Source organism: Zeugodacus cucurbitae, chromosome 3 (assembly GCF_028554725.1).
Source record: "Zeugodacus cucurbitae isolate PBARC_wt_2022May chromosome 3, idZeuCucr1.2, whole genome shotgun sequence".
NCBI classification, from domain to species: Eukaryota; Metazoa; Arthropoda; class Insecta; order Diptera; family Tephritidae; genus Zeugodacus; species Zeugodacus cucurbitae.
The window spans coordinates 41,107,510-41,133,009 of record NC_071668.1 but is presented as its reverse complement, the minus strand read 5'-3'; the positions used below and the strand labels follow the sequence as shown (position 1 = coordinate 41,133,009).

Here is a 25,500-nt window from a genome sequence, read left to right as displayed (position 1 = left end):
ATCAGAGAGGAAGCCAACGGACAACAAAGACTAGAGGTCGTAATCAAGTTTTAGCTCATTACGAATAAAATATGATTTCATGTTCGAATTGTACTCATTTTACTTTTTTAAAATGAACACACGCAAGAAACGGGAAAGTATTATACATATGTACATACATATGTCTGGGAAATTGTGAATAATTGTGTAAAAACGTATAACTTTTGAAATGTTCGTTTAAACCTGTGCGAAGCCGGAGCGGTCTGCTAGTTTTATATTATTTAGATGAAAGATGGAAAGTAGTTAAATGCATTCCAGATACATACATATATCCCAATTGCATTGTTTTGTTGCGAAGGTCAAGAAGTAAAAGCTGCTTCATATTCATATTTTTTTTTATTTTATTAAAGCTTACATAATAAACAAATTATTAAATAAACTAAAGTACGCAGCGCTAGCATCATAGGCTTTCGGCTGACTGGTGGGAAAAATAGAAACTAGTTTAAATACATCGAAGGAGATCTGTATCCTTCAGATAATTGTAAATTTTAGATATGTTGCTAATAGTAGGGTTCATTAAAAGCTGAATAGGATCATCGTTGTTAAAGTTTATAAGTCTGAGGCTGTCCAGAGCGGGAGAAAAAACGAGAAGGTGTAGCACACTAACCGTTGACTCACAAAAGGGACATTGGCTGATGCGACTGCCATCCAGAAGGTGTGCATTGGTAATGATAGTGTGCCCAATGCGGAGTCTGATGTACGGAGTGATGAGATTGACTGCCAGAGAGGTCGGAAAGTTAGGTTTCGTGCGATTTGGGTTAATTCTTGAGTAATGGTGATTGTAAATTACCCAATCAGCAGCTAAACTGGTACTTCTCAGTTGAGCGATGAGCCGGTAGATGTCGCCCTTAACGAAAAGTGGTGAGGTTATAGTGGGAGAGTGACACATTTCCTTGGCAATTGAGTCCGCAAGCATGTTTCCAATTATTCCCGAGTGGCTGGGAACCCACATAATTTTGAGCTTATGTGGGAGCAATATCAAAATGTCTCTGATGGCGCAAATGATGTAATTGGAGTTATTGCTGTTTTTTCAAGCTTGAAAGCAGGATAAACTGTCAGTACATATAATATATTTTCCTTTGTTTAGCTTTGAGTATTGAACAGCTTTAAGAATTGCGGTAGCTTCAGCTGTAAATATTGAACAGAAGGAAAATAGCAGGCCATACGAAATAGGGTTATCATCTTCACTAACTGCAGCGAAGGAGGTGTGAGTTCCTTTTGATCCGTCTGTGAATAGGAGTTTCCAACCAGCTGATTTGAGAGGAGCTGTTACTTTCAGGAAGTGGGCTTTATAAACATTGCTAGAAGTATTGTTCTTTCGTAGTTGAACTAAATCGGAAACAAATGAGGCTTCATTCACACGCCACGGGGGGTGTTTGATATTCCAGGGTAAAGCTATTTTATGCGTTAACTCATTTTCTTTAACAAACATGGCGCATTTGTATAACGATGATTGAATCTTTGGCGATCGTATACGTGTCAGAGCTGAGTGGAAATCCTTTTTCAGAATAAAACTGGGATTGATTACGAGCTTAGGATAGAGTTTATATAAGCTATCTTCAATAATGTCTTTTAAAAAAGGAAGTCCAGATTCAGGCAATATGTTTTTTATCGGAGATGTTGGAAACGCACGAATTGAACGACGGGCAGCAGAATGATACGGAGCGGCAAGCAGCTTAATATGATTTTTTGAATGGTGTCCATATATTTCTAAGCCGTAATTAATTATTGATAAGATGAGAGCTTTGGTGACCTTTACCAGTAGAGCCGGGCCAATGAGTGAGCGCTTACATGAAAGATACTTGATTATGTTTAAGTTAACAAATAGTCTTTTTCTTACATATTGACAATGTTGCTTAAATGAATACTTAGAGTCTAATATTAAGCCTAGGAACTTAAAACTATGTGTACAGATTAAATTTATATTATTAACGGTAAGTGTGGGTGTATTACAATGATGTTTCTTGCAAATATGTAATAACTTAGATTTAGAGGAAGAAATTGACGTGCCCGAAGAACCAGACCAGTGGATTAAGAGGGATATGATTCTAGAAAAGGAAGACGTAACAACGGACAAATCGGAGGCATTAGAAAATAATATTAAATCATCAGCATAGATTTGGTGACTGATATTAGGGAAGTCAGATAAAATTGTACTGATTTCATCAAATGCGATAATAAAAAGAATGACTGAAAGGGGGGAACCTTGGGGTGTTCCATTATCAAGAGGAAGTATAGAGGATCGGACATTAGAAACAAGTACACTAATTTTACGTTTAGTGAGAAAAGATTTAACAAAGTTATATATATGTGAGCCGACTTTCCATTTTCTGAGCTGCCTTAATACCACGTGTATACCAATACGATCAAAAGCTTTTAAAAAATCAAGTGAAAGAATCGACACATGATTTTTGTGGGATAATGGGGGATGGGGTCATATGTAGAAGTTCACGCAAGTGAGGAAAGTTTCTGATTGCCATTCACTTGGGAGTGGCCAGGAACGATTCTTTTGCATATGACTCAAGCAGCTCACGACTTCCGGTTTTTGACCAAGTATCCCCTGGGTAGCTAACAGACATCCGTTTGGAGGCGAGCTAAAGTGAGAAGGCGAAGCCCGCTTGTGCGGTTGTGCGTAGGGCTTGGGACCCACCACATAAAAACGAATAACCAGTGAATAAGAAACACAGGCCTCGGATGAGAAACCCCCCTTTTGATGACGACCACGGCAAACGTATAAAGGACTATGATTTGAGGGCATGCACCTGGAATGTCCGGACTCTTAATTGGGAAGGTGCCTCTGCCCAGCTGGTTGATGTCCTCATACAACTAAAGGCTGACATCACCGCCGTCCAAGAAGTGCGATGGACGGGACAAGGACGGAAGAAGGTGGGTCCTTGTGACATCTACTACAGCGGCCATATAAAGGAGCGCAAATTCGGTGTTGGATTTGTGGTGGGAGAGAGACTACGTCGCCGAGTCCTGGCATTCACCCCGGTGGATGAACGTCTTGCCACAATCCGCATCAAAGCGAGGTTCTTCAACATATCGCTGATTTGCGCCCACGCCCCAACGGAAGAGAAGGACGATGCGACCAAAGATGCTTTCTATGAGCGCCTAGAACGCATCTATGAGCGCTGCCCCCGCCACGATGTCAAAATCGTGCTTGGCGATTTTAACGCCAGGGTGGGTAAAGAAGGTGTCTTTGGCACAACAGTCGGAAAATTCAGCCTCCATGACGAAACATCGCCAAACGGCCTGAGGCTGATCGACTTCGCTGGGGCCCGAAATATGGTTGTCTGTAGTACCAGATTCCAGCATAAAAAAATTCATCAAGCAACGTGGCTGTCCCCTGATCGAAACACGCGCAATCAAATCGATCACGTTGTGATAGACGGAAGACATGTCTCCAGTGTTTTAGACGTGCGTACGCTCCGAGGACCAAACATTGACTCGGACCATTATCTAGTAGCAGCAAAGATACGCACTCGCCTCTGTGCAGCAAAGAACGCCCGTCAACAAACACAAGGAAGGTTCGACGTCGAAAAGCTGCAATCACAACCGGCAGCCGAACGATTTTCTACTCGACTTGCACTCCTGCTCTCGGAGAGCACTCATCAGCATCTCGATATAAGGGAGCTGTGGAACGGCATCTCAAACTCATTGCATACCGCTGCAGCCGAAACAATTGGTCTCCGGCAACGCCAAAAAACCAGTTGGTACGATGAGAATTGTCGTTCCGCAGTGGAGAGAAAACAGACTGCCTACCTCGCAACGTTGCGATCGACCACAACACGTTCGGGGTGGGATAGATATCGAGAACTGAAGAGGGAAGCGAGACGCATTTGCAGACGTAAAAAGAAAGAGGCCGAAATGCGTGAGTATGAAAAGCTTGAAAAGCTGGCCGACATGGGTAATGCTCGAAAATTTTATGAAAAGATGAGGCGATTAACAGAAGGTTTCAAGACCGGAGCATTATCATGTAGGGACCGAGAAGGTAATCTGGTAACGGATGTCCAGAGCACACTGGGATTATGGAGGGAACACTTCTCCGACCTGCTCAATGGCAGTGAAAGTACAACACCAGGAGATGGCGAACCCGATTCCCCAATCGATGACGATGGAATAGATGTTCCATAACCCGACCATGAAGAAATTCGAATAGCAATTACCCGCTTGAAGAACAACAAAGCGGCGGGGGCCGATGGATTACCGGCCGAGCTATTCAAATACGGCGGCGAAGAACTGATAAGGTGCATGCATCAGCTTCTTTGTAGAATATGGTCGGAAGAAAGCATGCCTGACGATTGGAATCTTAGTGTGCTCTGCCCAATCCATAAGAAGGGAGACCCCACAATCTGCGCCAACTACCGTGGTATAAGTCTCCTCAATATCGCATATAAGGTTTTGTCGAGCGTATTGTGTGAAAGACTAAAGCCCACCGTCAACGAACTGATTGGACCTTATCAGTGTGGCTTTAGACCTGGAAAATCTACAATGGACCAGATATTCACCATGCGCCAAATCTTGGAAAAGACCCGAGAGAGAAGAATCGATACCCACCATCTTTTTATCGATTTTAAAGCTGCTTTCGATAGCACGAAAAGGAGCTGCCTTTATGCCGCGATGTCTGAATTTGGTATCCCTGCAAAACTAATACGGCTATGTAAGCTGACGTTGAGCAACACCAAAAGCTCCGTCAGGATCGGGAAGGACCTCTCCGAGCCGTTCGATACCAAACGAGGCTTCAGACAGGGTGACTCACTATCGTGCGACTTCTTCAATCTATTGCTGGAAAAAATAATACGAGCTGCAGAACTAAATAGAGAGGGTACAATCTTCTACAAGAGTGTACAGCTCCTGGCGTATGCCGATGATATTGATATCATCGGAAGCAACAACCGCGCCGTTTGTTCTGCGTTTTCCAGACTAGATAAAGAAGCGAAGCGTATGGGTCTGGTGGTGAATGAGGACAAGACGAAATATCTCCTGTCATCAAACAAACAGTCAGCGCACTCGCGTCTTGGCTCCCACGTCACTGTTGACAGTCATAACTTTGAAGTTGTAGATAATTTCGTTTATCTGGGAACCAGCATTAACAACACCAACAATGTCAGCCTTGAAATCCAACGCAGAATCACTCTTGCCAACAGGTGCTACTTTGGACTGAGTAGGCAATTGAAAAGTAAAGTCCTCTCTCGACGAACCAAAATCAAACTCTATAAGTCGCTCATTATTCCCGTCCTGATGTATGGCGCTGAAGCGTGGACGATGACAACATCCGATGAGACGACTCTTGGGGTTTTCGAGAGAAAGGTTTTGCGCAAGATTTATGGTCCTCTAAACATTGGCAACGGCGAATACCGCAGACGATGGAACGATGAGCTGTACGATTTATACGACGACATTGACATAGTTCAGCGAATAAAAAGACAGCGGCTACGCTGGCTAGGTCATGTTGTACGGATGGAAGAAAACACTCCAGCTCTGAAAGTATTCGATGCAGTACCCGCTGGAGGAAGCCGCGGAAGAGGACGACCTCCACTCCGGTGGAAAGACCAAGTGCAAAGTGACCTGGCTTCACTTGGTGTTTCCAGTTGGCGCCAAAAAGCAAAAAGGAGGAATGAGTGGCGCGCTCTGGTGGATTCGGCTATAATCGCTTAAAGCGGTTCCTACGCCAAATATATATATATAATGCATCGGAGACAAATTGGTCAAGATGCAGAAGAGCATCTAACGTCCCCTGCCCCTTCTTAAATGCAAACTGGTTATGGTGAATAAGATTGTTAGATTGAGCATACCAGGATAGCCTGATAGCAATGATTTTCTCCATAAGTTTACCTAAGCAAGGTAGGAGGGATATAGGCCGATAACTATTGACTTCGCAGGGGGGCTTACCAGGTTTTAAAATGGGAATGACAGCGCTGGTTTTCCAAAGAAGAGGATAGTTGCCTGTCCGAAGGATGTTATTATAAAGATTAATTAGACGGGATAGCAGGAAGGGAGGTGTTTAATAATAGGGTAGGATATGTTATCAATCCCTGGGGTTTTGCCTTTAACTACAGTGAGTGCAGAGAGGAGTTCAAAAATGGATATATCAGAATCTAAAAACCTAGCTGAAGAAGACAAGTTCGAGGGAGGAAGGTAAGGGGAGGAGAGAATGGACAGTTTGCTGGAGGAAAATTCAGGAGAAAAACTGGAATCCGAGGAAACGTTGGAAAAGTGAAGCGCAAATTCTAAGGCTATATCTTGCGGATATAGTAGGTTGCCACGAGGAGAAGTGAGGAGAGAAATCGGAGAAAAGGAGGTTAAACCAGACAGTCTCCTTATGTCAGCCCAGATCTTTTTTTGGTTAGAAGAGGAATTGATTTCGCTAGTGAACTTTTGAAAACAGAGTACTTTAGCAGCTTTCGCCTTACGACGAAAAATCGCATTAGATTTTTTGTATTGCATCAAGTTAGCATTTGAGCGAGTGCGCTTAAATTGGTGCCAAGCAAATTGTTTTTGTTGTCTAAACGCCCAAAGTTCACTATTCCAGCAACGAGGTGCAGGTTTGAGTGATTTAGAGGAGGACTGAGGTATGGAATAATTGGCTGCAGAACGGATAATTTTTTGAATACGTGAGGACTCTTGATGGACATTGGACGAAATGGGGAAAAGACAGGAAAGAGATTCGCAGAAATGTTCAAACTTATCCCAATCAGCCAAGTCTGTTTTAAAGTGTACTCTAGTTTTAAACCGGGATGCATGATGGGGAGAGGAAATTTTAGAAAGAATGGGGAAGTGATCGCTACCATGTAGGTCATCAATCCGGAGCCATTCGGTTTTAGTGAGTAGGGATGAGGAACAAAGCGATAGGTAAATATGTGTAAAGGAAGAGTGAGTGGAAAAGTGGGTGGGGGAACCGTCATTAAGAACAATGCAGTTAGAACCAAGTATAAAATCTTCAATAATTCGACCTTTGCGTTAAAATCACCGGCCAGTAAGAAAGGGGTAGTACAAGACGGGACGAGATGACAGATATCACTTAAAGTGAATGATTCATTAGGAGGGGAATAGGCACAAATAATGATGAGTTTGTTAGGAGAAAGAATTTCTATGGAGAGGGAGGAGATGTTTGAAGGAGTAGGGGGGAGGGTGTTATGTGGTATTTTTCTGTTGATAAGAATGGCTATTCCCTGTTTGCTGGTGGTATTGTTGGGGAGGTTATAAAAATAACCTATATATGCCTTGGGGGTATGAGCTACAATATTGTTGGCAAGATGAGTTTCATTTAATAAAATTGCTGAGGGGTTGAATATTTTAATTAAAAGTTCGAGTTCGATGTAGTTATTTAAGTATCCGTTGATATTCCACTGAAGGATGGATAACATGGATAAAAAAAAAATAATAATGTGAGGTAAGGGGATTTATTGTTTCATCAACGAGGGTGAAGGAGATGAAAGGGAGGAGGAAGTTGGATTGGTGTTATGAGCAAGAGGAGAGATGGCAAAAGATGCCAGGGGAGATAAGGTGTGTGAGGCGGGCTATGGGATGTGAGAAAGTGGAGAGAAAGATGGGGAGGGGGAAGAATTCAAGGGAGAGGGGTATTGAAGAGGGGAGTTCTTTGGAGTTTCTGGAAGTTCTATGTGATGCAATGGATTGATGGTGGAGGATGATACGTTGTTAGCTTTTGTTGTTGTTGCGTTATTATTAAGGTTAGAATTTTTTGATATTGAAGTATTATCTTTGTTATTAGGATTTTTTGAGTTTGTATTTATATCGGTGTTGGTTTGGATTTTTGCCACGTTGGCAAAGGAGAAGGGGGATGGGGTGGAAGGAAGTTGATTTTTATACATAGAAATGGCGTCCCGCATGGTGCATTTGTGTATAGTTTTAATCTTTAATATTTCTTTTGATTGAATAAATTTAGGGCAAGCATTAGAGGACGAGGGGTGTTCCCCGGCGCAGTTCGCGCAGTAAACTCTGGTGCAATCAGAAGGTGAAGGGTGGTTAGGAGGAAGGTTGCAAATGACACAGGAAGGAGTTTTTTGGCAGTGTTTAGCGGTGTGTCCTAATAGCTGACAAGTTTTGCAGCGCATAGGATTAGGGTAGTACGGACGGACATCTAGGGTTCTCCAGGCTACATCAATTCTGTTAGGAAGTGTATATTTATTGAATGTTAATAATACGGCACCAGTAGGTACACGAACGCCTTTAACCAATTTGTTAAACTTAAGGACTGCAGAGACACCTTGTTCCTTGAGACCTTCGATTATTTCATCGTCGCTAAGTTGGCAAATAAAGGGGGCATAAATTGTGCCCTTGACTGAGTTAAGGGTGCTGTGAAGAGCGACTTCAACAGCGCCTGCACCGGGTAGATTCGTAGTGGAAAGGAATTTATCAGCAATTTTTTGATTTTTTACAAGGAGGAGTAGGCTGCCATCGCGAAGTGACGAAATGTTGTTAATATCTTTACTGATAGATTGAATACCTTTATAAATCGCAAAGCAGGAGATGGATGTAATAGGTTTACTGGCATCCCGCGACTTAATGACGAGGTATTTGGGGTCATCCTTCTTTGTTATCGGGAGTTCCGGAAATTGGTCCAACGTTGTTTGTTCAGGCTTTTTTCTTTTAGTCTTCTGGGCTGTGGATAATATTATTATCACCCAGATTGTTGGCCCCAGGGGGCATTGTGAAAACTATTACTTTTTATGTATGCAAAACTGTATGAATGTAGCACAAGTTAACAATAAGAAATAGTCACAACGAGAAATTAACAATAAAAAAAAAGTTCTTTGTAAACAACTGTAAAGTGGCGTTATAGCACAGATACCGCTAGAATTGCAGATGCTCAACAACAGCACTAGCGAGAGAAAAAAAAAAAAATGCGACCGTACGGTATGACAACACGGTTACAACTGTATTCATATTATTTTCATTTCATACTACAGAACATGTTTGTTGTGTTTCTCGATGTTAGTTAAAATAAATACATTTCATACATTTTTGAACTATTTTTTGGACTTGTTAAATTATTCCGTATTATAACAAAATATTCAACATATAAATAATATGTCCCGTACGAATGTGGTAAATATTTAATTATAAAAACATTATAAATAATTTTTGGGAGAAATGCATACCAATTTTAAAGGCTTTAATGCACAACGCTCTACAATCAAAAACATTTGAATACTTCCTTACAATTCGCTAAAATCGGCGTTTGAATCGTTGTCCCCAAAAACGACTTCCATTGTTTGTCCCGTGCGAATGCCTTTGCAATTATCTTGAAATGAAAATCGTTCCAAAATCAACCTTAACACTAAATGTTGGGCTAATAAAGAGCTATTAAAAAATCCTACTGTCAAAATTAAAAAAAAAATTAAGTTCATAATTTGTTTTAGTTAAAATGTGTACGATTTTCACGTTCGACATGATGGAAATGCCCATATCAAAATAAGTTTGTTTTCAGTTTTTTTTTGCCTCATTCATTTGATTTTGATTTTATATACTCTTTTGTTTTCAGTTTTTTTGCCTCATTCATTTGATTTTGATTTTATATATTCTCGCAACATGTTGCACCCAGAGTGTAATATACTACGTTTATGCTTCATTTTTACTCGGGTATAAGCATAAACGTTGTAACAGTTTTGTTCACATAACGGTTGTTTGTAACACCTAAAAATAAAGAAGTTAGATATTGTATTATACATATCAACACGATCAGGATCATGAGACAAGTTTAAATTCGGATGTCTTTCTTTCCACCTAACTGTCCTGCAGCTTCCTGTTTTCAGGTACCTTGGCTTGGCTTATCACAAACCGATGTGCGACCGTGATAAAACACATTTAACCAGTTTTTGGCGTTCGCCACCGAAGGATAAAAGTCAGTCAAAACATCCAAGTTCTTGTTTGTTTCGGGCGTGAATGAAAAGGCGAATTACCGATTGAAATTCCTTCATTTCAATTCTTGGAAAATCAAGTGAAATGCCCACTTCCAACGCGTTCAAAACATAACTGCAAGAACGTGTTATACTATTGTATAACTTTTTTGTGATAGTGGCGACAATGGGCTGTGAAGGGAAATACCTCTATATTGTCCTCGTAAATCAAACAGAATTTGACATACAAAACCACGCAATTTCACTATATGATCACAATATCTTTTCCAATTTTTGTATATTCTCTTTTTTCTTGCAGTGATGGCAATATGTTAATAAAAGCAGTTTCGTTTATATCAATGGGCAAAGTACAACCGTTTTTAGTTACATTTAGTTCCTCGGCTTTGCTGCTGGCAGATTTCCACTGTCATTTAACTATGTATGAAGTTTGCGGCTATTTTGGAGGTCACTGGGACATAAACACGCACAGTAAGTTGGCATTAAAATATAGCAAGGGGCTACCGAATAATTTGAACTAGCAACTTGCACGGCTTCAACGGGAGGGGTTTTTGATTAGTCAAGGTAAGACGTTTATAGCCTTTTCACGCAGTAGCTAATTAATCAATTAATTCGGCATCTATTCGATTAAAACACTGATTAAGATTGATTTGCCATACAATATTAAAATATACATTAATTTTTAATAGAATTTTAATCGACTTGAAAATGAAATGCAACTCTGCGACAAAGACCGTATTTGTAATGACATATACGTTGTTTGTCTACGAGTTGTTGCTCACTCTAAACGACGGTAGATGTCGCTGATAGCAATCAGCTGGTGAAACTTGCCAACTTCTTATGAAAAGCAAAAACAAAAATGTATAACTGCTGATCGGGAATCGAGTAGACGGCAGTGTGAATGCAAAATTAAACAAGTAAGGAAAGGCTAAGTTCGGGTGTAACCGAACATTTTATACTCCCACAATTTATTGAAGAAATTTTATTAAGATAACGCACAAATTTACCCATAAATTCGGCATAAAGTTTAATAGAATAACGAACATCGTCATATATAGATATGAGGGTTGAGGTAATTCTTGAACCGATTTCATTAAATTTCACCACCAAGGTATACTATATCCAATACTATACGCTCACTTAATTTTGCTAAGCTATATCATATATATTAACCAATACATATATGCTTAATAAAGCCCAACGAATTTTTGAAAAACCTATAATTAGGTATATGGGAGCTAGGGGATGATATTTTTGAAAAACCTATAATTATGTATATGGGAGCTAGGAGATGTTGTGACCCGATTTTAATAATTTTTGGAACAGAGACACACTATTGGAAGAAAACAATTTCCTCTGAATTACATTAAATTAGCTGAGAGATTTACCCATATTTTCGGTTAAAATTTAACCTTAGGCGCTGAGTTCAACATGTTCGATATCTGGGGCCTTGAAAAGTTATAGTCCGTTTTCGACAATTTTTTCACAAGTGATGCCACAGATCATATACTGTATTTGTGTAAAGTTTTATTTCGCTATCATCATTGGTTCCTAATGTATATATTATAAAGTGAAGGATTCAGATGGAATTCAAAATTGAGTTATAAAGAAAGTAGTCGTAGCTGTGAACCGATTTCATCCATTTTCCACACATGTCATCAGGGTGTCAATAAAATATTAAATACCGAATTTCATTGAAATCTGTCGAGTAGTTCCTGAGATATGGTTTTTGACCCATAAGTGGGCGATGCCACGCCCATTTTCCATTTTGTAAAAAGATCTGAGTGCAGCTTCCATCTGCCATTTCTAATGTGAAATTTAGTGTTTCTGACGTTTTTCGTTAGTGAGGTAACGCACTTTTAGTCATTTTCAACCTAACCTTTGTATGGGAGGGGGGCGTGATTATCCGATTTCTTTCATTTTTGGACTGTCATCATTCCCGTCCTACTTTACGGTGCAGAAGCGTGGACGATGTCAACATCCGATGAGACGGTATTAGGAGTTTTCGAGAGAAAGGTTTTGCGGAAGATTTATGGTCCCTTAAGAATTGGCAACGGCGAATACCGCAGACGATGGAACGATGAGCTGTATGTGTTATTCGACGACATAGACATAGTCCAGCGAATAAAAAAACAGCGGCTACGCTGGCTAGGACATGTTGTTCGAATGGATGAAGGTGCTCCAGCTCTGAAAGTATTCGATGCAGTACCCGCTGGTGGAAGCAGAGGAAGAGGGAGACCTCCACTCCGATAGGAGGACCAGGTGGAGAGGGACCTGGCTTCGCTTGGAATAACCAATTGGCGCCAAACTGCCAGAAGGAGGGATGCGTGGCGCGCTGTTGTGGACTCGGCTATAACCGCGTAAGCGGTGTCTACGCCAGTCAAGAAGAAGAAGAAGATAAGGAAACGGCTAAAAGAAACGACGGCAGATAGTTTGGTTTATATAGCTTTATTGGTTTGCAAGATATATACGAAAAACATGTTTGGGGGCGGGGTCACGCCCACTTTTCCAAAAAAAATACATCCAAATGTGCCCCTCTCTAATGCGATCCTATGTTCCAAATTTTGTTTTCATAACTTTATTTATGGCTTAGTTATAGCTCTTTATGTGTTTTTGGTTACCGCCATTTTGTGGGCGTGGCAGTGGTCCGATTCCGCCCATCTTCGCACTTAACCTTCTTATGGTGCCATGTGTTCCAAGTTTCATTAAGATATCTCAATTTTTTAAGTTACAGCTTGCACGGACGGACAGACGGACAGACGGACGGACAGACAGACATCCGGATTTTAACTTTACTCATCACCCTGATCACTTTGGTATATATGACTCTATATCTAACTCGTTTAGTTTTAGGACTTAAAACCAACCGTTATGTGGACAAAACTATAATACTCTCTTTAGCAACTTTTGTTGCGAGAGTATAAAAATTAAATTCTGCGCTATGCTCTGGCGTAACGGTAGAAAAAAATTGGGAGCGGTAGCACAGTAGAGCTAATGAAAATTTTCATGTGTTACTATTGTACTTCAATGTATATTGCACAGCTCTGTGCAATACTTCGAAAAGATGTCTGAAGAAAAAGAAAAAAACAACAAACACATGCGAGAGCTGTAGCACATGAAAATTTTCAGTAGCTCTGCTGTGCTACCGCTCTCAATTTTTTGCTACCGCTACGCTACGAATTTAATTTTTTGCTCCCGCTCAAGCTATAGTTTTTTACCTAACAAAACTCGGAGCAGATTAGAGCACATACTTTTACATTGTTATGCTAGGCTATGCTGTGGCTCTCGACAAAGTGAGAGCGGTAGCGATAGCATAGCAATAATTCTAGAAATTTTGCTGCTTCATTAGTAATTGAGAACCCTGGCAAAAACTGGTTTCTCAATCAAAATTTTAATTGATCGATTAATTTGGCTGTGTGAAAAGGCTATTAAATACCAATACACTACACCAGCATGCTGGCGCAACTGATGGTGCCAGCAAGTTTGAAACATACACCACACCAGCATGTTAGTGCAATATTAATTTTTTTACAAATTGTACATGGAAAAGGTCGTAAAGGATGAGACAAAAAAAAAATGGTGCGTAAGGCTGCGTGCATGTCGGAGCTGCGATAAGCGTTAAGAGCGTCGATAAGAGCGAAGCGTAGAAAATTTATACATGTAATTTAATACAAGTGTGCATGTCGAAGCAGCGCGCGAACTCACTCTTTGCTGGCTATCATCGATAAGAGCGTAGAAATTGTAGGTCAGTAATTTCTTCGCTCTTATCGATGATGGACACGGAAGACTTAATAAGTGCAGTATTTTTGAAACCAGCAATCTGTGATCAAAAAGATCCAAACCACCACAACAGGTTCGTTTTGGATAAATTGTGGTTAGAAATATCCACACATTTTAATACAAAAAGTAAGTGCAGTAATATGTTTTCATGTGTTTTATTGTAAAATTGTTACTTTAATATGAATTTAAGCTTACAGTGCATTTGTGTTGTTTTTTCCATTGTTTTTTTTTTTTCAATAGTAATTTGTTGATGCTTATGAGCAGCAGAACAACAAAAATGTACCGTTTCTTTTCGTTTGTCGCATACTCGTATGCTTATTAAAACGGTTAAGTTTGTGTTATTGTGCCATTTATTTTAAAAACTCATTAAATTGGATTATGACAAAAGTATAGTTTGAATACATTGCGAATATTCTCAGCAGTTTGATTCTGTCGCCCTGCGACTGTTTGGTTTATTACTATATTTCTATACTACTACATATATTATTACTATATTTCGATCCGAAATTTGAGACAGAATGTAATCGAATGTATCGCTTGTCATTTTCATGTATTCGAAAAACTTTTTTGGATCCTGTCTCAAGCTACAATAAAGATGATGAATTTCTCCCAAATTTGGCCTTTCTTGATTTATAGGATGCGCCGAAAACGAGCGTTTTGTCCCCTCAGTATTATGCATATGATAATATGCAGCAGTAGATGTCAACAACAAAATATTTTCTTCTTCAGAATCACTCATTTTTTTAGCTGTTCACTATACAAAACTTAAATTGCAAATGCAATTTACGCTCTTATCGCAGCTCTGTTATGCACACCACACAAAACTATAACTCGACGCTATGCTCTTGTCGCTGCTCTTATCGACGCTCTTATCGCTTATCGCAGCTCCGACATGCACGCAGCCTAAAACGTTTATTTTTTTTACAGCTTGTTCCCTATTGGCCTCATGATCTATTTCTTTCAAATTTTTTTAATAATTTTTTATAGCACTTGCATTTTATTTCGCGGTTATCTATATCTATACTAATATTATAAAGAGGAAATGTTTGTTTTTTTGTTTGTTTGTCTCGAATAGGCTCCGAAACTACTGAACCGATTTGAAAAATTCTTTCACCGTTGGAAAGCTATACTATCCCTGAGTGACATAAGCTATAATTAGTTTAAAAGTTAAAAAAATAGGGTTCCTTACCAAAACTGCGATAATGTAAAAAAATACCAAAAAACTTTCTTTAATCGCGAATGCTGCGAAAACGATTGAAGATATAACAAAGTGATATACTATAATTTTGTAGAACTTATCATTATCATTATCTACAAAAATCATCATATCTCTAACTATTATAGTTCTGTCACAATAAGCGATGAAAACGATTGAAGATATAACAAAGTGATATACTATAATTTTGTAGAACTTATCATTATCATTATCTACAAAAATCATCATATCTCTAACTATTATAGTTCTGTCATAATAAGCGATTTTCTATAAAAAAAAAATTAAAATACCCCTGCTTGAAAAGGCTCTTTATTTATACCTTAGTATTAATCCTTATCGAAATAAATGATTTATTATTTAAGATCGCATCAAAACCTTTATATAACTTTATGAATTATTAGATTCTGATGAATTGATTCGTTAGTCTCGCAAAAAAACGAGAACGGCCAAACCGATCTGGCTTGAAATATTCTTGGAAGTCCAGAAAAAGATTAGAAAGTGAGTAAATATGAAAAAATTGCGAGGTAGATAATAATAAGAGAATTTTATTCGAGTTGACAAGAAAAATGTAAAAAGAGAAAACAAAAAAATAATATTTTGAAGGTTATAATTTTTGCTTTGTTAAACTATTTTTGTTATAGTTCAATTGTATAAGGTTGTGTCGATAGCCCAAAACAATTTGTAACAAATAAGGAAAGGCTAAGTTCGGGTCCAACCCAACATTTTATACTCTCGCAATTTATTGATGTAATTTTATTAAAATAACACACAATTTGACCTATATATTCGACATAAAGTCCAATAGAAAATCATCATATAAAGTAGAGGGCTGATGTAATTCCAGAACCAATTTCACTCATTTTCACCACAGGACTTTAAAAGATCTTGATTGTCGATGAACGTTTTTGGTGGAGCCAGGATTCTGTTAGCAGGTGATTTACGCCAGACTCTTTCAATTATTCCTGGATCAACTGTTACTGACGGGCTAATCGCATGCCTAGAATCATTTAATTTGTGGCGACACATAAAGAATCGCCAATTAACAACAAACATATGAGTGTTTTTGCAACAATATCAAATTGCTATTGTATAAGCAGTTGGAAATGGTAGGGTCGCAGTTGACACCTCGATGGATAAATAGCATTTCCAACAGATTTCTGTCACTTCATTGACTCGAAAGAGAAGTTTTCCTGACATGAAACCTCAATAAAGTAACCATAAGTGACTGATTGAATGACCTATATTGGTGGTAAAAAAAAATCGATGATCTTAATGCGACAATTTAGAATTTCGGTCCAAGAGAGTTGACACAGCTACAAACCAGGATGACTTAGTCAATTATCCCAAACTATTTAAAATTGCCTGTACTTTGCAATTAAAAGTAGTGTGAGTTGTAATCATGCTGCGGAACATAAATCAACCTCGAGTAATCGATATCGTCGCCGAAGCCAAGATTGGACCAACTTAATTTAATGTAAACCTTAGCCACAAAAACGTGTGGCCGGGTCTGCTAGTAATATATGTAATATAAGTAGATACGTATCAGAGAACGGCTTCCGTTGAGCGCAAAAATGTTCATACACCAACAATACCCGAACTATCAGCCCATTCGGCTCAAGCGCTCAAAACGGCATTCGTGAATGTTTTCGCTACTGAGCTAAATTGCGGTGAATTCGTTTCCTTGCTGAGTTTATTCACACTCGTGTTGAAACAGCTCTACCCAGGCGTTCGCTCATTCGGCTCAACAATAATCGTGTTGAATGAAAACAAAAACACAAAACAGCAAACTCAACGCCTATAAGCAAACTCAATGGGTATGAGCAAACTCGACAATAGTACACAATGTGTACCAAATTCTTAGTGCAATGCATGTGACGCATAAGCTGATCGCGAACAAAGCATACAAAAACAATATACATACCAATGCAAAACTCACTTTTTCCTTGAATCAGCTCATATGCAAAAGTTTCTATTCAATTCCAACACTGAGCGAAAGTGAGCTAAACATTTCGTGAAGTGAGCAAACGTGAGCAAAGCATTTCGGACCGAAGGCTCACATTGTACGCGAATGAGCGGTTCGGCAACATGAACTGATTTTTACTCAACGCTGTGTTTCGCTCAGTGATTGGAATTGAATAGAAATTTTTTCGAATGAGCTGATTCAAGAAAAAAGATATAAAAGATATACGAAATTATCTACGACTTCGAAGTTATGACTGTCAACAGTGACGTGGGAGCCAAGACGCAAATGCGCCGACTGTTTGCTTGATGACAGGAGATATTTCGGCTTGTCCTCATTCACCTCCAGACCCATTCGCCTCGCCTCCTTATCCATGCGAGAAAAAGCAGAACAAACGGCGCGGTTGTTGCTCCCATGATATAGAAGATTGTACCTTCTCTATTTAGCTCACACGATTTTAATCACACGATAGTGAGTCACCTTGTCTGAAACCTCGTTTGGTATCGAACGGCTCGGAGAGGTCCTTCCCAATCATGACGGAGCTTTTGATGTTGCTCAACTTCAACTTACACAGCCGTATTAGTTTTGCGGGGATACCAAATTCAGACATCGCGGCATAAAGGCAGCTCCTTTTCGTGCTGTCGAAAGCAGATTTAAAATCGACAAAAAGGTGGTGCGTGTCGATCCTCTTTTCACGGGTCTTCTCCAAGATGTGGCGCGTGGGGAATATCTGGTCAGTTGTGGATTTTCCAGGTCTAAAGCCGCATTGATAAGGTCCAATCAATTTGTTGACGGTGGGTCTTTCACACAGTACGCTCGATAGAACCTTATAGGCGATATTTAGGAGGCTTATCCCACGGTAATTGGCACAGATTGTGGGATCTCCCTTTTTATGGATTGGGCAGAGCACACTGAGATTCCAATCGTCGGGCATGCTTTCTTCCGACCATATTTTGCAAAGAAGCTGATGCATGCACCTTATCAGTTCTTTGCCGCCGTATTTGAATAGCTCAGCCGGTATTCTATCGGCCCCCGCCTCTTTGTTGTTCTTCAAGCGGGTAATTGCTACTCATCTGTTCCATCGTCATCGATTGGGGAATCGGGTTCGCCATCTTCTGGTGTTGTACTTTCACTGCCATTCAGCAGGTCGGAGAAGTGTTCCCTCCATAATCCCAGTATGCCCTGGACATCGGTTATCAGATTACCACCTTGGTCCCTACATGAGGATGCTCCGGTCTTGAAACCTTCGTTAAGTCGCTTCATTTTTTCATAAAATTTTCGAGCATTTCCTCTGTCTGCCAGCTTCTCAAGCTTTTTGTACTCACGCATTTCGGCCCCTTTCTTTTTTGTCTGCCGATGCGTCTCACTTCCCTCTTCAGCTCTCGGTATCTATCCCATCCCGAACGTGTTGTGGTCGTTTGCAAAGTTGCGAGGCAGGCAGTCTGTTTTCTCTCCGCTGCGAGACGGCAATCCTCATCGTACCAGTTGTTTTTTGTCGTTGCCGAAATCCAATTGTTTCGGCTGCAGCGGTACGCAGTGAGTTTGAGATGCCGTTCCACAGTTCCTTTATACCGAGATGCTGATGAGTGCTCTCAGAGAGCAGGAGTGCAAGTTGAGTAGAGTATTTCATGGCTGTCTGTTGCGATTGCAGCTTTTCGACGTCGAACCTTCCTTGTGTTTGTTGACGGGCGTTCTTTGCTGCACAGAGGCGGGTGCGTATCTTCGCTGCAACCAGATAGTGGCCCGAGTCTATATTTAGTCCTCGGAGCGTACGCACGTCTAAAACACTGGAGGCATGTCTTCCGTCTATCACAACGTGATCGATTTAGTTACGCGTGTTTCGATCAGGAGACAGCCAAGTAGCTTGATGTATTTTCTTATGCTGGAATCTGGTACTACAGACGATCATATTTCCCCCCTGCGAAGTCTATCAGCCTCAGGCCGTTTGGCGATGTTTCGTCATGGAGGCTGAATTTTCCGACTGTTGTGCCAAAGACTCCTTCTTTACCCACCCTAGCGTTGAAATCGCCAAGCACGATTTTGAGATCGTAGCTGGGGCAGCGCTCATAGGTGCGTTCTAGGCGCTCAAAGAAAGTGTCTTTGGTCACATCGTACTTCTCTTCCGTGGGGCGTGGGCGCAATTAAGCGATATGTTGAAGAACCTCGCTTTTATGCTGATTGTGGCTAGAGGATACTTGGTATAAAACCGGAAGAAAGTGGAGTAAAAAACTAAATATCTTGATGGAACTTGGAACACATATATGGCAAATATATATGGTATGGGCAAAATCGGACCATTACCACGCCCACAAAATTGCTTAAACCGTAAAGCTTATACTGCTTTGGTACGGAGAGAAGGGCATATTATATATAAAAAATAATAAAGAAATGTACAGAAAGAAAAATATAATGAATCAAAATTAAGTGAACATTTAATTTAGCAATCACAATTACCACCGTTATTTTGTGATAGCTTCGCCAACCACTACGGCAACGAAAGGCAATACTTTTCACACATTTCTGGTGAAAATGTTTGCCATATTTCCATAATTATATCCTTTAATTCATTTAAACTTCAAGGCATTCTTTCGGTAACCTTACTTTTTAAACACGCCCATACATTTTCAATGGGGGAAAGGTTGGGGTTTGTGGAGACCATTCCAGCAACCCCACGTTACTATTTGCAAGGTATTGGCTAACAATTTTGGCCTTAACGATAGCGTTGACCTGTTGAAGGATAAAATCCTCGCAAATTAATCGCCTGCCTTCAGGAATGATGACTTATTTTATTAAATTAAGATACACTTGAGCGTTAACTTGGCTTCAAGTACAACTATTTTGCCTACCCCTTCTGCAGAAATGCAGCCCCATACCATGAGGCCCCTAATGTCTTCTTTAGGGGTAGGTTTTACACCCTTGAATGTCAATGATTCGCCTTGTTTACGCCACAAATATCCATTGGCCACCACTGGCCCTATCCCCATCATTGATTCGTCCTTCCAAAGAATTTTTGACCAAAATTATTTGGTTTCAATACATGGTCTGCATATAATTTCGTCCTTTTTGCCAAGTTGACCTTGTTTATATAAAGAATCATCCCTGGTACCCGACCGTGCATACCACCATCGTGTAAGCGTCTACGAATCCTAGGCAAAGACGGTGCACTTTTCCCTACCGCCACCAGCAGAGCCCTAATTTTCGGTGCGAAATAAAACCTATTCGACTTTGGAATATTCATAATTCTGTAATCAACACGTTTTGATGCAATTTTAGGCCTTCCTGTGGAAATCTTACGACCAATTCAATTCTCAATAATGATTATTTTTATGATTTTATGGACTGCTGAAGGAGATTTGTTGAAAGTTTTTGCTATTGAGCGTAAAGTTTCATCTTTTTTATGTAAATTATCAATTGAAATGCGTTCTTAAGTACTTAAAAGTTGTATTTTCCCCATATTTATTAACTGTAATGAAATATTTACGAAAACAGGATATGATATAAAAAATTGATTTTAAAAAGTTTATTTTACTTGCGAGGAAAGATTTTTATATCTTCAGTAGATGCTATTTCCTTCAATACTTTTAATAAATAAATAAAAACTTCACTTATTTATGATCCATCAATTTTTCAGTTTGTTTACTTTCGTGTAAAAAACTCACACTCAAATGAATCTAAGTGACAAAATTCAATATACCTTAGCTAGTTTGAATTTAAAGTAACAGTAAATCAAATAGTTACCGACATTGTGGCTACTTTGTACAATGTTACTTATCGCAGAATACACCTGGTCTGCATGTTCACTTAATTTTGATTGCAACTGTATCTCGTAAACTGCTAAGCTATATCAACCAAACTCTCTAGAGTCGTTTCCTTTAGGCACTCGAATATACAGCATGAAAATGGTTGAAATCAAATTGCAACCACGCCTACCTCCCATACCAAGGTTATGTTGAAAACTACTAAAAGTTCTTTAATTATGTAAGAAAAAACTTCAGAAATCTTAAATATCATGTTAAAGATGACACTGAACGGCTGCACTCCTTGTTCTCTTTGAATTTATATCCGCGATGTTCACTTCTTGAAAATTCCAATTAATTTACAGTACATTACGACAGAATGTTTGTGAAATCAGAAAAATATCAAAATCGATTTATGAAATATATAAGTGTAATATCATATTTTTGTTAGCCTCCATACGACTCCTTTAAAATTATTCCTTGATAGTACAATTTTAAATTTTGTATTATACCCTAGTCGAAAAATTCGATTTATGGAAGGAAATTTGTATGCAATTTGACTTCTATTGCCAATTTAATAGTTCGAGTTATGGAGAAATCCGAGTTATAGAAGTTTGAGTTATGAAAGGAAATTTGATTTCTAAACGCTATTGTCAATTCAAAAGTTCGAATTATGGAGATCTTCGACTTATAGAAGTTCGAGTTATGGAACAGTGGAACTTCCATATATATATTTTTTTAAGATAACTTATTAACTTTTACATGCCACGTTATTTATATCCGAACTAGTTATATTAAAATAAGCCTGACGAACACAAAAAATTGTTAACTTAAAAATTGGGTAACAAACACTAAGTAATTTCGTTTGAAGACAACAGCTGGGCCCGAATCGCGGCACTCGTTAAGGAGCTAAATACATGTATTTTGTTTTGTTTTCGGAACGCGGTACTCGCAATCGAATACGCACTTTCGAAATTTGAAATTTTATCATTCGATAACGAGTTCTCGTTTGTACGAATGTATTTATTTAACATTATAGCACGAATTTTTAAATAAAACAGCTAAAGAGAATTCATAACTATTTAATTATATAGTATACATATATATAAATGATTAGATTTAATTCAAATGTCGTTTGAACGTTTCACTTATTATCTAAATACAACATACTATAATCTCTAATGTCATGGCCAATTTTAGTTAATTAAGTTTCATTTTCCAAACCTATTTCTTATCATTTTGTAAATTTTGTAATTTGAGGGATTACCTCATCGTCAACTTCAGTAACCTATTTTCGAGGGATGCGCGAAATTTGTTATCTTTTGAAATGTGTAAAAATATTTTCGTAGTCGCAAGATAAATATATTTTTCAATTATTTGTGTTTTGGTTAAATTATCACTTCCGTTGAAACTGTTTATATTTAAAACCAGGAAATCCGAATCCTTGTTATTCAATATTTTAGTAATAGCCATTAAGGTATTTTGTTATTAGTATATCGAAAATTAACTACATTTTATGAGGTATTTTGTTTTTAATATGTCCCAAATTAACAAATTTGTATTAATAATATCAAATAATTAAATCACATAGTGTTTTTTCTTCCGTAGCTTTGACTATAACAAAAGCATATCCTTGCCGAAATATTCAAACAGCAGCTAAAGAAGAAACTGATATAAAAAATATGATAGTATGTGATCAACTATTACTTGTTGGGTGGTATCACTCCCATCCGAAATTTCAAGCGGAACCTTCATTGCGAGATTGCGATTCCCAGTTGGAATTTCAAATTCGAATGCGCGGGTCTTCAGATGTTACGTACACTCCATGTGTGTCAACAATAATTTGTAAGTATGTCTAAAGCAGTAAGCAAAATTAAATTTAATGTAATTATTTCATTAAATAGCTCCATACTATGATGAAAATCCAAGCTTGGAATCCATAATAAAATCTATTTGGGTTATGCCGCCGAATGAGACCAAACAAATTTTGGAATATGGACGGCCGATGTTAATGCAATGTTCTGTCCAATTGGATAAGGAAACACCAGCATATGTACATTCTGAACTGCAAGCCTGTGCAGCCTACTATGCAAGGTCACGCAATGAACTGATTAAATTTAACAGTATTTTTAATGAAGGCGTTACTTTTTTAGAAAAGTTAAAACACACATTATATTCAAAATTTCCTGAAAAAGAGGATAAAACAATATTTTGGAACTGGATTTGTGAAATTTTAGGTTGTGCTCATGAAGACAATTTTATTCCTCCAAACACAATGAAAGTTGTTGGCAAGGAGGGCTATCAAGCATTTTCTGTAGCATATAATACTGAGTTATCTCAAAATGAATTCAGAAAAGATATATATGATTCCAAGTTTGTTGAACTAGAAAAAAATGATCTTGATAGAAAGGGTGGTGAAATAAAAGTTATGTCACTGCAGGAGCAACTCTGTTTACCATCTGGATTAAACATGAATCCAGTTCGTACATTTGCACCCTTGGCACCGTCAGGATCTAGTAATGTACCATCGATAACGACTAAAAATACAAACATTTTACCTTACCAAATATCTACAAGTTCTGCCGTTACAACTATAAGTTCAGAAATACTATCGCCGTTGTCGACAATTGGAACTCCTTTACCAACTGGGTCTTTTACGGAAATAAATTTGCATGACAGTCCAATCACGGTTCCCTCATGCTCAGCAAGTCCAGTAAAATCAGAATTACCTATATTAGGGTCACCTTCACCAACGAAATCTGAAACATCACTTTATTCTCAGCTTTCTAATAGTGCAACGTTACACAGTTCCAGAAATCAAAATATCTCATCAAACTACGAGACCCAAAATGCGCCGCAAACACAATCTGCGGAAGTCCAATCGGCAACGAATGATTTGGTCAACGCAAGCTTAGCAAAATTAGCTGATCAGCTAGCACCTAATTTTATACCAACTGATCTGACTAATATTTTTCAACAGCATAGTACAGATAAGAGTAATGGATGTTCTAATATTGATCAAATCCTTTCAGAAAAGAGAGGAGAACTAAAAGATAATTCATGTGAAACAACTGTAAGTGGTTACTCAAAAAACTTTAACGCATCACGTTCGCTGGACGTTCAGAATTTAGAAATTGTAGGAAACTCTAAAACTAAAGCGGAGCCTTCGAGACTTTCTTCGCCTTCACTGTTCTCATCTAATAATACAAGTTTATACAAAACAAAGCTTATGAAAGAATTGGATAATATAAAAAATGATCCCTTAAAAATGAATGAACTTATACGCTCTCCGGAATATGCTGCCCTCCTGTTACATCAGGCTGAAGCACTCGGTGCAACTACTCTCGGAACACTTGGTTTAGGGCCTGATTTAAATTTTTTAACAGGCAATACCCTTGGATCGAAGCCGAATCAAACGCAAACTGCCGACTATAATAATTTGGCACAAGTTTCGAAATTTCTTGGATATGAATCTTGCTTACAACTGGCAAAGGCAGATGATTTCAGTTCTTTTATACAACAGCAAATGGGCGCTGTTGCAGCTGCTGCATTGGTAAATGTATCTCTTTCATCAAAAAACCAAAAACAGTCAGAATCTCCAGTTCAAACCGACTATGGTTCACTTTTACAAACATATTCAAAACTTATTGAAAATGAAAATAATTTTCGTGGCGGCTCCGTTGGAGGAAAGATTAATAACCCACATAATGAATTATCTGCTTTGCTTTCAGCTGGAACCGATACTGACATGGCTTCATTTGATTCCAAACTCAAATCCAAAGACAATTCTTCACAAATCCAACAAAAGCAAGGTGAAAATCAAAATCAGACTGAAAATTCATTTTTCTATCACCAAAATAAGGCTGCTTCTCACTTGAGTTCGCTATTTGCATCTTCTACACAAACACCTAACCTATCGTCTTCTAATAAACTATGCAATAAAACGAATGCCACGAATATATCTGCCATTGCAGAGCCTTCCAGTTTCTTTAATACCTTTTCTCATGAGAAAATGCAAGAGTATGCTTTTTTTCAGCAGCAACATCTTAAGCAAGACGCTAACTTTTTTCTTTCACCAGCTGCTATGTTAAAAATACAGAAAGATTCTCTATCTGCAATGATGATGAAACCACCTAAATCAACCTCATCATCTGCTCCGACAATATCTCGATCACGTGAATCTTCGACCTCTCCAGCGCTGGGCTCAAAAAGTTCTGTTAATAGCGGGAAATATAATTATAGTGCAATAGACTTGGCAGTCTCTAGTATTCAGTCCAACACATCTGCTCCAATTCCGGTAGAAGCTAGTAATATGATATCACAACGAAGGCCTTCAAATACACCACCTGTTGATCTCAGCCGTCTTTATAGCGAAGGTCAATCTCCATCCGTAATTGGTTCTCTAAAAAAACGAATGGAATTCTCATCCATAGCAGAACTGGCTGCACCACCGCCGGCAAAAATTTCAAAAGAGTTAAATTAAATGAATGCAGTATTTTAAATACACTGAAAGAAATATTTTGAATATATTGTAATCGTATAATAACATTGGATGTTAATGTCTTTGCTCTGTCTAAAATTCGATATGCATATGGTAAAAAATAATAAAATCATTGTAATGTTTTTAGAAATAATCTGAAATAAAATGTTTTAATTAACAAGAACAATAGCCACAATCAAGCCAGCTTTGTTAATTCGTTAGTCGTCACTCGGTTGTTTATTACATGCATTTTGTTTGTGCAAAATTAACTAATTACCGTTCCACCTGCCCTAATATGTGATGTGAATGTAAATGTTAAGAAAAGGTTTTTGTTCAAATAAATACATAAATGTATATGCAGAGTAATAATTTCCGGCAAAAGAAAAAACTAATTACGTAAATGAACC

The 25,500-nt window shown here is 38.5% G+C and overlaps 1 protein-coding gene across 5 annotated transcripts in view; it reads left to right on the top strand.

The window, feature by feature from the left end:
• The window catches only part of LOC105219911 (MPN domain-containing protein CG4751), a 71,154-nt gene extending 45,861 nt beyond the window's left edge, over nt 1-25,293 (top strand). For 4 of the 5 annotated variants that reach the window (XM_054227496.1, XM_054227498.1, XM_054227500.1 and 1 more), the window contains 3 exons: nt 10,222-10,391; nt 22,222-22,458; nt 22,518-25,293. In XM_054227496.1, coding sequence (XP_054083471.1) covers nt 10,222-10,391; nt 22,222-22,458; nt 22,518-25,096 — 2,986 coding nt within the window. In that variant the 3' untranslated portion in view covers nt 25,097-25,293. Of the gene's footprint in view, nt 1-10,221; nt 10,392-22,204; nt 22,459-22,517 lie in introns of all 5 variants that reach the window. The other variant, XM_054227497.1, reaches the window with a different exon arrangement.
• The last annotated feature ends 207 nt before the right edge of the window (nt 25,294-25,500 follow it).